The following is a 12,852-nucleotide window of genomic DNA, read 5'->3' as shown; positions in this document are numbered from 1 at the left end:
AAAAGAAGTGTACATCTATAAATAGATACCGATCTAGTTTTAGATTTGTGTGTGCATGCTATATTGTATCTAGTAACAGATACATACTTTTAATTCCATCAATGTTTAACTGCTGTCTTAATGTTTGGTTCCCCCCCTCGCCGCGTCGCTAAGCTGTTCTGATTTGTTATCTGTAAGCCGTCTTGGGGGGGGGGGGAGGCGGGGTATAAAGGCAGAACAACGGCGAGGGGGGCCAGGAGCGCAGCTATAAAAGGGCGGGGGGGGGGGTCCCTTTGCGCCTGCGTCCTCCGCCTCTCCCTCCCCAGCCGAGCGGAGCCGGGAGCGCGCAGGGCGGCGGGGAACTTGGGGCCAGAGTCCAGAACTTCTGCCCAAGTGGCCTCGCAGCCTGGCTGGCCCGGCTTGCTTCCGCAGGGATGCTGGGCGCTGCTCTGGGCAGGGGGAGCCGGCGCCTGCCGCTCCTCGCTCGGCTGTTGCGCCCCCCGCAGCCCGCCAGGCTCCCCTCCCGGGGGCAGCGGCGCGGAAGCTGCCCCCTCCCTCCAGGTAGCCGCTTTTACGCTTCTCAAAGGCAGCGGAGCCGCGGCGGGCGGGGTGGGCTGCGGGGGGCGCGCCCCCGCGAGAGAAAAGTGGGGGGGGGGGCGAGAGATTCCAAGTTTGAGGGAAGCAGCTGCCCCCCCTCGCGGTCCAAGCCGAGGAAGCGTGGGCTCACCATAGCTTTTTAAAAGGGAAATTCCCTTCACTGTATTTCGAATAGGATTCCTCGCAAGAAAAGGGGAAAGTTGACAGCGATGGTGCTCAGTGGCGTAGCGTGGGTTGCCAGCACCCGGGGCAAGGCAAGTAATTTGCACCCCCTAACCCGTGGAGCCAGGTAGGGGCAGAGAGCTGCGAGTGCGAGAGCGCCCCCCATATGTTGTGCCCGGTGCGGCCGGCACCCCCTGCACCCCCCACGCTACGCCACTGATGGTGCTCACGCAGTTCGCTGAGGAGAGTGGCGCACACAAACACAGGCGAGGCCAGGTCTACTCAGAAGTATGGCAGAATCACAGCCTGGTAAAGTTCGAAGGGAGTCCGAGGGTCATCTAGTCCAACCCCCTGAATTGCGGGAATCTCGGCACGCAGCTCCCCCTGTTGAACTTGTTGAGGATTACACGCGGGTAAGTGGGCACAGGATTGCAGCCACAGTCACGGCTTTCTTGGAAAGCAGCCCATTCTGCGCTCTTACATGTTAGATATATTGAGTCTGGGATAGCTCAGTTTGGTAGAGCAGGAGACTCAATCTCAAGGTCATGGGTTCGAGGTCCACATGGGAAAAAGATTCCTGCAATGCAGGGGGTTGGACTAGATGACCCTTGTTGCCCCTTACAATAATAGAGTTATTTGATTAAGGGACTCAAGACGGCTTGCATATAAAAAACATAAATGGTTTAGAACAGAAAAAAGCAATATTTAAGAAGCAACTAAGCACGGATATAAGTAAATCCCTATACACTTAGGAAATATATTAAAACCATATAAAAATTACAGTAAAAGCAGCAATGCACCAGCCCTTTCGTTAAAAGCTGTCAATTTCCAAAAGCCTGTAGGAACAACAAAAAAAGACTTCATCCATAATTGTTTTCTCATAGGTAAATTACTGCTGAGCTTTGTAAGATCCCAGTCTTACTAAGAAGTCCCACTGAATTCACATGGGTTTACTTCCAGCCAGACATTGCTGGGCTATCTCTACAAATTGCATTGAATAATGTTTGTTAAGCCACAAACTTAACAGAGAATTATGATGCAGATCTCTTATAATGCAGACCATCAGAACACTTTGCCCACCCCTCAGACAGAGAATTCATTAAAGGTTTAGGCAGGGATGGTTAATCGACCCCCCTCCCAATGTTGCCCAATGTTGTTTGACTTTAGCTCTCAAGATGGCCCAGCATCAAGGATGATGGCACTTGTAGTCCTGTAACATCTAAATGGCCACAGGGTCACCGTCCCTAGTTTAAGGGTAGATTCCAAGTATGTTATTCATTGGCTTGATCTTTGTGGACTCTTGACCCACTGATATGCAGTGGTACCTTGGTTTAAGAACAACTTAGTTTATGAACAACTTGGATTAAGAACGCCTCAAACCTGGAAGCAGGTGTTTTGGTTTGTGAACTTTGCATTGGAATTAGAACATGTTTCGCTTCCTGTTGAGTGTGTTGCATTTGTAAATTGAGTCCCCTGCTGCTATGGGAAAGCACACCTTGGTTTAAGAACGCTTTGGTTTAAGAACGGACTTCCAGAACGGATTAAGTTCGTAAACCAAGGTACAATTGTAGTTAGTCCTTCCTACTGCAGGGGCCAGAGACTGAACTTTATGCAAGTAAAACACATCCTTTGTCATTGGCTTTATAGACTCGCCACATTTCTGTCTTCATCTGCCACAGAAGCAGTGCCGGAAAGAGTCTCAACAGGAAAGTAGTGACTGCAGACCCAAAGTCAGTAGGATCTGCTGCTTCTCTATTTCTTTAATGCGCGCCTGATTCTTTTACAGTGGTAAAAGGACCCCTGACCATTAGGTCCAGTTGTGACTGACTCTGGGGTTGCGGCGTTCATCTCGCTTTATTGGCCAAGGAAGCCAGTGTACAGCTTCCGGGTCATGTGGCCAGCATGACTAAGCCGCTTCTGGCGAACCAGAGCAGCGCACGGAAACGCCGTTTACCTTCCCGCCGGAGCGGTACCTATTTATCTACTTGCACATGACGTGCTTTTGAACTGCTAGGTTGGCAGGAGCAGGGACCGAGCAATGGGAGCTCACCCTGTCACGGGGATCCGAACTGCCGACCTTCTGATTGGCAAGTCCTAGGCTCTGTGGTTTAACCCACAGCGCCACCCGTGTCCCTTTACAGTGGTACCTTGGGTTAAGAAATTAATTCGTTCTGGAGATCCGTACTTAACCTGAAACTGTTCTTAACCTGAAGCGCCACTTTAGCTAATGGAGCCTCCCGCTGCTGCTGCTGCGCCGCCGCATGATTTCTGTTCTCATCCTGAAGCAAAGTTCTTAACCCAAGGTACTATTTCTGGGTTAGCGGAGTCTGTAACCTGAAGCGTCTGTAACCCGAGATACCACTGTATTCCCATTTTCTTTCACTCCCATTTCCTTTGGTCTGTTGGTCTTATTTACTAATCCATTATCTTGAATTAAGTTAAATCTGTCCCCACCCCACCCCATGTTCCTTCTTTGTCCATTAGTTCCCCTTGTATTATTGATTATTTCAGCTTCAGAGGGTTTCAGCTTCAGTTAAAAAGAAGCCAAAAGCCAAAAGGATGATTTGCAGTTTCTAAAACATCTAATGTAAAAGGTAAATGACCCCTGAACGGTTAAATCCACTCAAAGGCTCATCTTGCTTCATCTAGTCCACTTCATCCGATGCGTGTTATCCTCAGTTGGCAGGTTGGGGTTGGGTTTAAAAGGGAAAATAAATGCAAAGAGCAGCCAGTGATAATTCTTAAATCTTAAACATATCTATCCTTATACCAGGGATGGGAAATTTTGTACAGTCAGCTGCATTCCAGCCATTCAAAAGCCAGAGGTGTTGGCACACATGTTCTGTGCATAGGAATGGCAAAACCATGTTGAGGAAGGTGCAAAGTTTTCCATAATGGAACAGCAGCTTTATAAATAACTGATGGTTCTAATGATTCTTTTCTCTGTTTATAAATCAGGTGCAGATAGTGTGAAGCCACTGGATGGCGTGAGAATTCTTGATCTAACAAGGTTTGTGTTTCTTCTGTCTGCAGCTCAGAACAATTCTTAAAGCTTCGCAGCGGAGTGACTAACAATTATCACAATTTAACACTGCAGAGTACTTGCGGGACCTTTTGCCACCATGAATCTGGGAGACCTTGGAGCTGAAGTTATTAAAGTGGAAAAGCCAGGTATAGTTACTTAATCTCCTGCTTTCCTGTGCCAAATCTTTTTTGGCATTGCTGTAGGCGTCTCAGGGAAACAGCGATATTACACACGTAATGGCCGCAGTCCCAACACGGAGAGCTAAGTGTGTTTAAGACCTTTAATTTCAATGGATTTAGGTATTGCTTAACTATTTAGATGGTAGCCAATACCTTTTTTTTCAAGATGGTGCATTAGCCAACATTCTAAAATCAGCTAAATTAAGGGGAAAGTCAGGGAAGGGCTGTAACTCACTGGAAGAGCATCTGCCTTTGCACGTAGAAGATCCCAGGATCAAGTCCCCTGCATCTCCATGTAGGCCTGGAACAGATTCCTGCCAGAAACTCTGAAGAGCCGCTGCCAGTCAGTGTATACAATACTGAGCTAGATGGACCATTGACTTGACATAAGGCAGTTTCTATGTTCCCAGTTTTGAAGCAAATATGTTTAGTTTCATAACTTGAAACTACACAGTAGAGTAGATAGATGGTAGACTTGTCACAAATAATGTACTATTATTATTATTATTATTATTTTATTTTATTTTATTTTGAAACCCTGCTTGTCCTAAGACTGGCAGGTTACAGTAGCAGGTTACCATAGCATCTCATTACTTTACTACGAAGAGGTTTAAAGTGGTGATCTTATCTGAAGTGAAGAAAGAGTCAGGCCCAGACGGGGGGGGGGGGGCCTCGGTCAGCATTGAGGCGCACTGAGGCGAACGCAAGTATGGTCCACTTGGCCCAGGGGGGGCCTCGGTCAGCATATTCACAATTGCAGGGGATGCACTGAGGCGAACGCAAATAAAATTATTTGTCAGCATAAATTTTGTGAAAATTATTTATATACTTACTTATTCATAAGACTTCAGTTATTCCCAGGGTAAAAAAAAGGGGGGGGCACATTATCTACCTGGCCGGAGCCGCTCTACCTGGCTCTGCAAGACCCTGGCAAGAGTACCAGGGTGGTATTGTGGTTGAAGTGTTGGACTGGGGAGACCCAGCTTCAGTTTCCTGCTGAACTGTTGGGGACAACTACCAACTCTCAGCCTAATCCACCTCGCAGGGTACTGCGATTAGGAGAAAGGTGGCGGGTTGTTATGAAGGTGAAAATCCCAAACCTACGAGGATGGTGGGATTTTAAAAAATGTAATAAAATATGCGTTTACAAATGCATCCCAAAGAACGCAAGATGGCTCAACCATGGTTGTGAGTGTGGGCTGGCCCCACGCCCTTCCTCGCTTTGTACACAAAGGTCTGAAGGGGGATGCTGACTGCATTCAGTTGAAAGCAGCTAGAACCCTCCCCACCCTCAGGAACCTGCAGGCACAAAAAGTTCCTGCCTGAAGCGAGGTTTCTATCTAGGTTCAACTAACGGAATCCTCCCTCCAGGTTTGAATCTTGCTCCAAATCTCGTGCCCTAGACACAAAGGTCAAGGGAAGAGGGGATGGCAGCCCCCAGTCCTTGAATGCCTGAAGACGGCTCCCCCTCTGTTCTGCCTGCTGAAGAACTGAAGTGTAACTCAGCAAGTTGCATGCGTGTTTCTAGTACAAAAAAAATATTAAATTGATTTTGAGCAGACAGTCATACCTCGGGTTAAAGACACTTCAGATTGAGCATTTTCAGGTTGCGTCCTGCCGCGACCCGGAAGTAACGGAATGGGTTACTTCCGGGTTTTGACGCTTGCACATGCGCAGATGCTCAAAATGAGGTCATGCGCATGCACGGAAGTGGCGAATCGCGACCCGCGCAGACGTGGGTTGTGTTTTGCTCAGGTTGCGAACGGGGCTCTGGCATGGATCTCGTTTGCAACCAGAGGTACCATTGTAATTTTAAATTTTTGTCTTTGAGACGCATCCTGCACAGCATGCCAAAGACAAAGTGTTGTAAGGCACAATTTAGAATCTAATTGCTATTAGCATTGCTGCATTAATCTGACTGAAGTAACTGCAGGCCCCAGACTAGTTACAAATGTTTGGTTCAGAGATACGTTAGCTAAACTGATGATGTCGCTGATAAAGGATGTTGCTTTTGTTATTAGGCCTTACAAGCTAATCGTTCTTAATTTGTGCTTTATTGCACCAGAAACACATCTTTTGTATGTGCTTTATTTCCTAGTCCTGCTTCCCAGGCAAGAGAGCCTTGCAGGAACACTCTTGTGACCTCTGAAAAGAAAACACACCACCTGGTTTTACATCTGTCTTTAGTGAAACCTCTTGCTTTGGCATGTTAATTGCACATGTGTTGCTTATCGGAGCTCCAGATGTCTAACTGGTCACTGTAAGAACTTACCTCATATCATGTGTATCCATTTGTAGCTCCACTTATTGCAGGAGAATTCTTGTGCAAAATATCTATTGTTATCATATAGTAAGCAATCCCAGTCTCCTAGTCACAGAGCTAAGGATCTGCATGCTTGCATAGGGTATTCGATGTGAGACGGGGGAAACGTGGTAGGGGCCTCTGAGTCTGTGCAATTTCAGAAGGAATATACTGATGCATAAATAGTTCCCCACACCAGAGCCCAACTGGCGCTGGAAAGCTACAACATCAGAGAACCTCCTGTTGAGTTTCATCCTTGATATGTAACCACCAACCTGCCTTCTCAAGTACTACAGACAAAGGAGACCTCTATCATATAGATCAGTTCTGATTTTCTATCTTCTGCATCAGACTGGGTCTGTTCTTGGTCCCAGAGATGAATGTGTTGTGTTTACCACCATATTGAACTGCAGAGCTTTCATCACAGCATTAAATATTGGCCATGAACCAGGAGAAAACGTATTCTGCAGTTCCTGCGTCCCCCAAAGGCTTTTCTTGTAGGGTTGAGAACTGACCCAAAAAACAGAAACAAAACCCAACCAGGCCTGTTGCTGTTGTTTAGTCGTTTAGTCATGTCCGACTCTTCATGACCCCATGGACCAGAGCACTCCAGGCACTCCTGTCTTCCACTGCCTCCCGCAGACTCTTGCTGGTAGCTTCGAGAACACTGTCCCACCATCTCGTCCTCTGTCGTCCCCTTCTTCTTGTGTCCTCAATCTTTCACAACATCAGGGTCTTTACCAGGGAGCCTTCTCTTCTCATGAGGTGGCCAAAGTATTGGAGTCTCAGCTTCAGGATCTGTCCTTCCAGTGAGCACTCAGGGCTGATTTCCTTCAGAATGGATAGGTTGGATCTTCTTGCGGTCCATGGGACTCTCAAGAGTCTCCTCCAGCACCAGAATTCAAAAGCATCAATTCTTTGGCGGTCAGCCTTCTTTATGGTCCAACTCTCACTTCCATACATCACTACTGGGAAAACCATAGGTTTAACTATACGGACCTTTGTCGACAAGGCCTACTTCAGTTGCAGAAATTAGCAGACAAAGCCTTCTGGCATAGCAAAGGGTTGAGGAAGCTTTTCATATTTAAGGGCCAACAGTTCTTGGATACTATGGAATCCAGAGCAACCTTGGCCACAGTTTGACACAATGCTAAGCAGTAGACTATGGTTAAGCAAATCAGGCTGTGGATCAGTGCTCCTGCTTTGCTGTTCCCTTCCTCCAGTGAGAAGGCAGATCACGGAATAGCTGGCTTAGTATTATGTTTGAACCAGCACTTGTGTTTCATTTCAAGCAAACCACCGTCTGAAGCCAAGGTTTGTGCCTAATGTCTCGTGGTTTGTTTAGGAAAACACAAATGCCGTGCACACACCTCTTGTCATCCTCCCTCCAGACAAGAGCTCAAGGATATTTTTGCCTGTTGAGGCAAAAGTATTCAAGGAGGGTGGGAAGCAGGACTGACGAGAGATGGGGCTTAAGTCAGATAGAGAGCTCTGGAGGACTGTTGATGGTCCCAGGGCCTGAGGGCCAGATTTGACCCACTAAGCCATGGATTGCGATTTGTTGCTGCTGCTCAGTAGTGGGGAGAAGGAAAGGGGCAGTGATTTGCACATTCATTGCAAAGAGTTATCAGTGGCTTACCATGGTGTCTGAATATACTCACTATTGGAATTCCTTGTTCTGAGTTCTTTCTACATTCTGCCATTTGACGAATTTGTTGAATTTACCTTGCTAGTGGGTTAAGGAAAAAGGAGAAATTAATGAATTCTAAGATAACACATACTGAGGGTTTTTTTTCCAAGGTCTTCCTAAGTTTTCAAATTTCCCAGGTAAAGGTTTTCAAATCAGGTCATAACATATACGTGCATTGCAATCCTTCACATGACTTCTCAAACCCTATTGAGGTCTATGGGACTTACTCCTGAGAAAGCAACAGTCAGGCCACTATTCCCCCCTCCCACCTAGCATGAGATGCAAGCACTACAGTTGGCAGCATATTCTTCAGCATATTTATTCAGAAATAAAGCACTGTTCATTGGGACTTACTCACAAGTAAGTGGCCAGAGAGAAATAGTCCTGCTGGAAGTAATAATGCCTATACCTTTAAAAATTTTGTGGTGGTGGAAGAGGACGTGTATCCTCTTTCTTGTGTGTGTGATTCTTGTGGCTGATTAGCTGCTTTCCCTGGTCAAAGGTCAGAGGGCAGTTTGAACCATCTTTTAGATTTAGGGGAGCTAGTCTCAAGCCCAACGACACATTCTCAAGATGGAGGGGGAGGGAACAGCTGCAGTCGCCTGCGGTTCCTGCGCAATGTTTGCCATCTTGCCAAAGGTTGCAGGCAGCTTTACGTGCAGCAATTGCATGTTGATTGCCCTCCTAAAAGACAAAATCCAGCAACTGGAGGAACGTGTAGCTACGCTCCAAAGAATTAGAGAGCTGGAGCTCTTCTTGGAAGCAGCAGAGCACACCGTCTCCACCAAGGAGGAGACAGGGGACTCCCCTGAGAAGGAGGCTAGTTCACCAACACAGGAGCCCGATATGTGGAGAAACGTGACTCAAAGAAGTAGGAGGCCCAGGGTTCGCTCTGATTGTCTAGAAATACACAATCGCTTTGAGGTCCTCTCCCCTAGCATGGAAGACGAAGAGCAGACTCCATTTGAGGATCTCTCCCTCATTACAGTCGATCACGTATATGAAGATGAGCAGCAAAGTCAGTCCTCAGGGAATGTGCAGGCGACCTTGGAACGGACTGCTCACGGAAGAACCCTGACCAAACCTAAGAGAAGGCGTGTAGTGGTGATAGGGGATTCCCTACTGAGGGGAACAGAAGCAGTGATCTGTGGGCCTGACAAGATGTCTCGGGAAGTGTGCTGTCTCCCCGGGGCTAAGATCCAAGATGTAACTGAACGACTGCAAGGAATCATAAAACCCACTGACAATTACCCCTTCCTCTTGGTTCATGTGGGAACCAATGACACTGCAAGCAATAGCCTCCAGAAGATCAAAAGAGACTACGAGGCTCTGGGCAGGAAATTGAAGCAATTAAATGCACAAATCGTCATCTCATCTGTCCTCCCAGTTGAACGACGTGGCCCAGGGAGAGAGAGGAAAATAGTGGAAGTAAACAGCTGGCTTCGCAAATGGTGTAAACAGGAACGGTTTGGATTCTTAGATCACGGACTGCAGTTTCTTGAGGATGGACTTCTGGCAAGCGATGGGCTGCACCTCACAACGGTTGGGAGGAATGTTTTTGCCAAAAAACTCAGAAACCTCATCAGGAGGGCTTTAAACTGACTAATGTGGGGGAGGGAGACAGTGCTCCTGAAGGAAGGAGTCTATTAATTGATGAAGATGATCATCCAAATGTCATAGACCAAATGGAGCAAACAGCAAGCAGACCTAGTGGTGGGAGGAAAAAATCCTTAAATAAGAGACACGGGGGAATGACTAATGGACTTCAATGTCTGTACACTAATGCACAAAGCATGGGAAATAAACAAGATGAGCTTGAGCTCTTGGTACAGCAAACTAAATATGACATAATAGGCATCACTGAAACCTGGTGGGATAAGTCCCACGATTGGAATGTAAAAATGGAGGGATACAATCTATTTCAGAGAAACAGACCAGACAAGAAAGGAGGAGGAGTGGCGTTATATGTCAGGGATGTGTATACCTGTGAAGAGATCCAAGATTTAGAACCTCAAAGCCAAAGTGAGAGCATTTGGGTCAAAATTAAGGGAGAGAAGAATAATAGTGACCTCATTGTGGGAGTTTACTATAGATCCCCAAGCCAAACGGAGGACATAGATGATGCCTTCCTGGAACAGATGGCCAAGCATGCAAAAGGAAGGGAGATAGTAGTAATGGGGGACTTCAATTACCCAGATATTTGTTGGATGTCAAACTCAGCCAAGAGCATAAGGTCAAACAGATTCCTCACTGGCCTTGCAGACAACTTCATTGTCCAGAAAGTGGGAGAAGCAACAAGAGGAACAGCCATTTTAGATCTGGTCCTAACCAATGTCGATGACCTGGTTAATGGGGTAGAAGTGGAAGGATCATTAGGCGCAAGTGATCATGCTCTTCTGAAGTTTACTATACAACGGAAAGGAGCAGCCAAGCATACTAGGACTCAATTTCTTGACTTTAAGAAAGCCGACTTCATAAAACTTAGGGAAGTGCTGGGTGAGATCCCATGGACAGTAATACTAAAAGGAAAGGGAGTTCATGATGGCTGGGAGTTTGTTAAGAGGGAGATAGTAAAAGCACAACTTCAGGCAATACCAATGAGACGGAAACATGGAAGGTGCCTAAAGAAGCCAGGGTGGCTATCTAAAGAACTTTTAACTGAGTTAAGATTAAAAAAGGATTTGTACAAAAAATGGAAAAGGGGGGAAACCACCAAAGAGGAATTCAAACATATAGCCAGCACGTGTAGACACAAAGTCAGAAAAGCTAAAGCACAGAATGAACTCAGGCTTGCTAGAGAGGTTAAAAGCAACAAAAAAGGCTTCTATGGGTATGTTCGTAGCAAAAGGAAGAACAAAGAAACAGTGGGGTCACTCAGAGGAGAAGATGGTGAAATGCAAACAGGGGACACAGAAAGGGCTGAACTCCTCAATGCCTTCTTTGCCTCAGTCTTCTCCGATAAAGAAAACAATGCCCGACCTGAAGAATTTGGAGGAAATGATTCAGCAGAGGAAACACAGCCCAGAATAACTAAGGAGATAGTACAAGAATACTTGGCTAGTTTAGATGTATTCAAGTCTCCAGGGCCAGATGAACTGCATCCAAGAGTATTAAAAGAACTGGCAGATGTGATCTCAGAACCACTGGCAGTCATCTTTGAGAATTCCTGGAGAACAGGCGAAGTCCCGGCAGACTGGAGGAGGGCAAATGTTGTCCCTATTTTCAAAAAGGGGAAAAGAGAGGACCCAAATAATTACCGCCCAGTCAGTCTAACATCAATACCAGGGAAGATTCTGGAGCAGATCATTAAGCAAACAATCTGTGAGCACCTAGAAAGGAATGCTGTGATCACCAATAGTCAGCATGGATTTCTGAAAAATAAGTCATGTCAGACTAACCTGATCTCGTTTTTTGACAGAATTACAAGCCTGGTAGATGAAGGGAACGCAGTGGATGTAGTCTACCTTGATTTCAGCAAGGCATTTGACAAGGTGCCCCATGATATTCTTGTAAAGAAGCTGGTAAAATGCGGTCTTGACTATGCTACCACTCAGTGGATTTGTAACTGGCTGACTGACCGGACCCAAAGGGTGCTCATCAATGGTTCCTCTTCATCCTGGAGAAGAGTGACTAGTGGGGTGCCACAGGGTTCTGTCTTGGGCCCGGTCTTATTCAACATCTTTATCAACGACTTGGATGATGGACTCAAGGGCATCCTGATCAAATTTGCAGATGACACCAAACTGGGAGGGGTGGCTAACACCCCAGAGGACAGGATCACACTTCAAAACGACCTTGACAGATTAGAGAACTGGGCCAAAACAAACAAGATGAATTTTAACAGGGAGAAATGTAAAGTATTGCACTTGGGCAAAAAAAATGAGAGGCACAAATACAAGATGGGTGACACATGGCTTGAGCGCAGTACATGTAAAAAGGATCTAGGAGTCTTGGTTGACCACAAACTTGACATGAGCCAACAGTGTGACGCGGCAGCTAAAAAAGCCAATGCAATTCTGGGCTGCATCAATAGGAGTATAGCATCTAGATCAAGGGAAGTTATAGTGCCACTGTATTCTGCTCTGGTCAGACCTCACCTGGAGTACTGTGTCCAGTTCTGGGCACCACAGTTCAAGAAGGACACTGACAAACTAGAACGTGTACAGAGGAGGGCAACAAAAATGGTCAAAGGCCTGGAAACAATGCCTTATGAGGATCGGCTAAGGGAGCTGGGCATGTTTAGCCTGGAGAAGAGGAGGTTAAGGGGTGATATGATAGCCATGTTCAAATATATAAAAGGATGTCACATAGAGGAGGGAGAAAGGTTGTTTTCTGCTGCTCCAGAGAAGCGGACACGGAGCAATGGATACAAACTACAAGAAAGAAGATTCCACCTAAACATTAGGAAGAACTTCCTGACAGTAAGAGCTGTTCGACAGTGGAATTTGTTGCCAAGGAGTGTGGTGGAGTCTCCTTCTTTGGAGGTCTTTAAGCAGAGGCTTGACAACCATATGTCAGGAGTGCTCTGATGGTGTTTCCTGCTTGGCAGGGGGTTGGACTCGATGACCCTTGTGGTCTCTTCCAACTCTATGATTCTATGATTCTATTCTATGATTCTATGATCCTTTCTGCCTCTTGCTCTGTTGCCACTTTGCCCACAGGAAAGGAAGGTGAGCGAAGGGGCAAGAGGTGCAGCAGACAGAACCTTTTGAGCTTTTTAAAACCACAGATGTAATCTAGCAACCAAAGCTGCCAGGGCCAGAGTTTCTTCTCTTTTTCCTTCTGCTCGTCTTCATTCCCCAAAGTTACCCGTATTCAAGCCCAGAAGTAATACTTCTGTTTTGCTGAAATAAAATGGTGTCCTCATTTTTCAGTAGTAGATTAAAGGGCAACCATGGCTGTCAGATGATGAAGACAT

At 46.4% G+C, this 12,852-nt stretch overlaps 1 protein-coding gene across 3 annotated transcripts in view; it reads left to right on the top strand.

The window, feature by feature from the left end:
- Positions 1-322: 322 nt before the first annotated feature.
- The window catches only part of SUGCT (succinyl-CoA:glutarate-CoA transferase), a 320,741-nt gene continuing 308,211 nt past the window's right edge, over positions 323-12,852 (top strand). For all 3 annotated transcript variants that reach the window (XR_014503864.1, XM_083407090.1, XM_083407091.1), the window contains exons 1-3: positions 323-540; positions 3,697-3,748; positions 3,836-3,909. Coding sequence is in view for 2 of the 3 variants with exons in the window: in XM_083407090.1 (XP_083263216.1) it covers positions 414-540; positions 3,697-3,748; positions 3,836-3,909 (253 nt within the window). In the remaining variant the exon portion in view is untranslated. The remainder of the gene's footprint in view (positions 541-3,696; positions 3,749-3,835; positions 3,910-12,852) is intronic.

The sequence above is a fragment of the Podarcis tiliguerta genome, assembly GCF_965153285.1.
Source record: "Podarcis tiliguerta genome assembly, chromosome: 12".
Classification (NCBI taxonomy): domain Eukaryota; kingdom Metazoa; phylum Chordata; class Lepidosauria; order Squamata; family Lacertidae; genus Podarcis; species Podarcis tiliguerta.
Note: the sequence above shows the minus strand (reverse complement) of the source record. Positions and strands in the feature narration are given on the sequence as shown.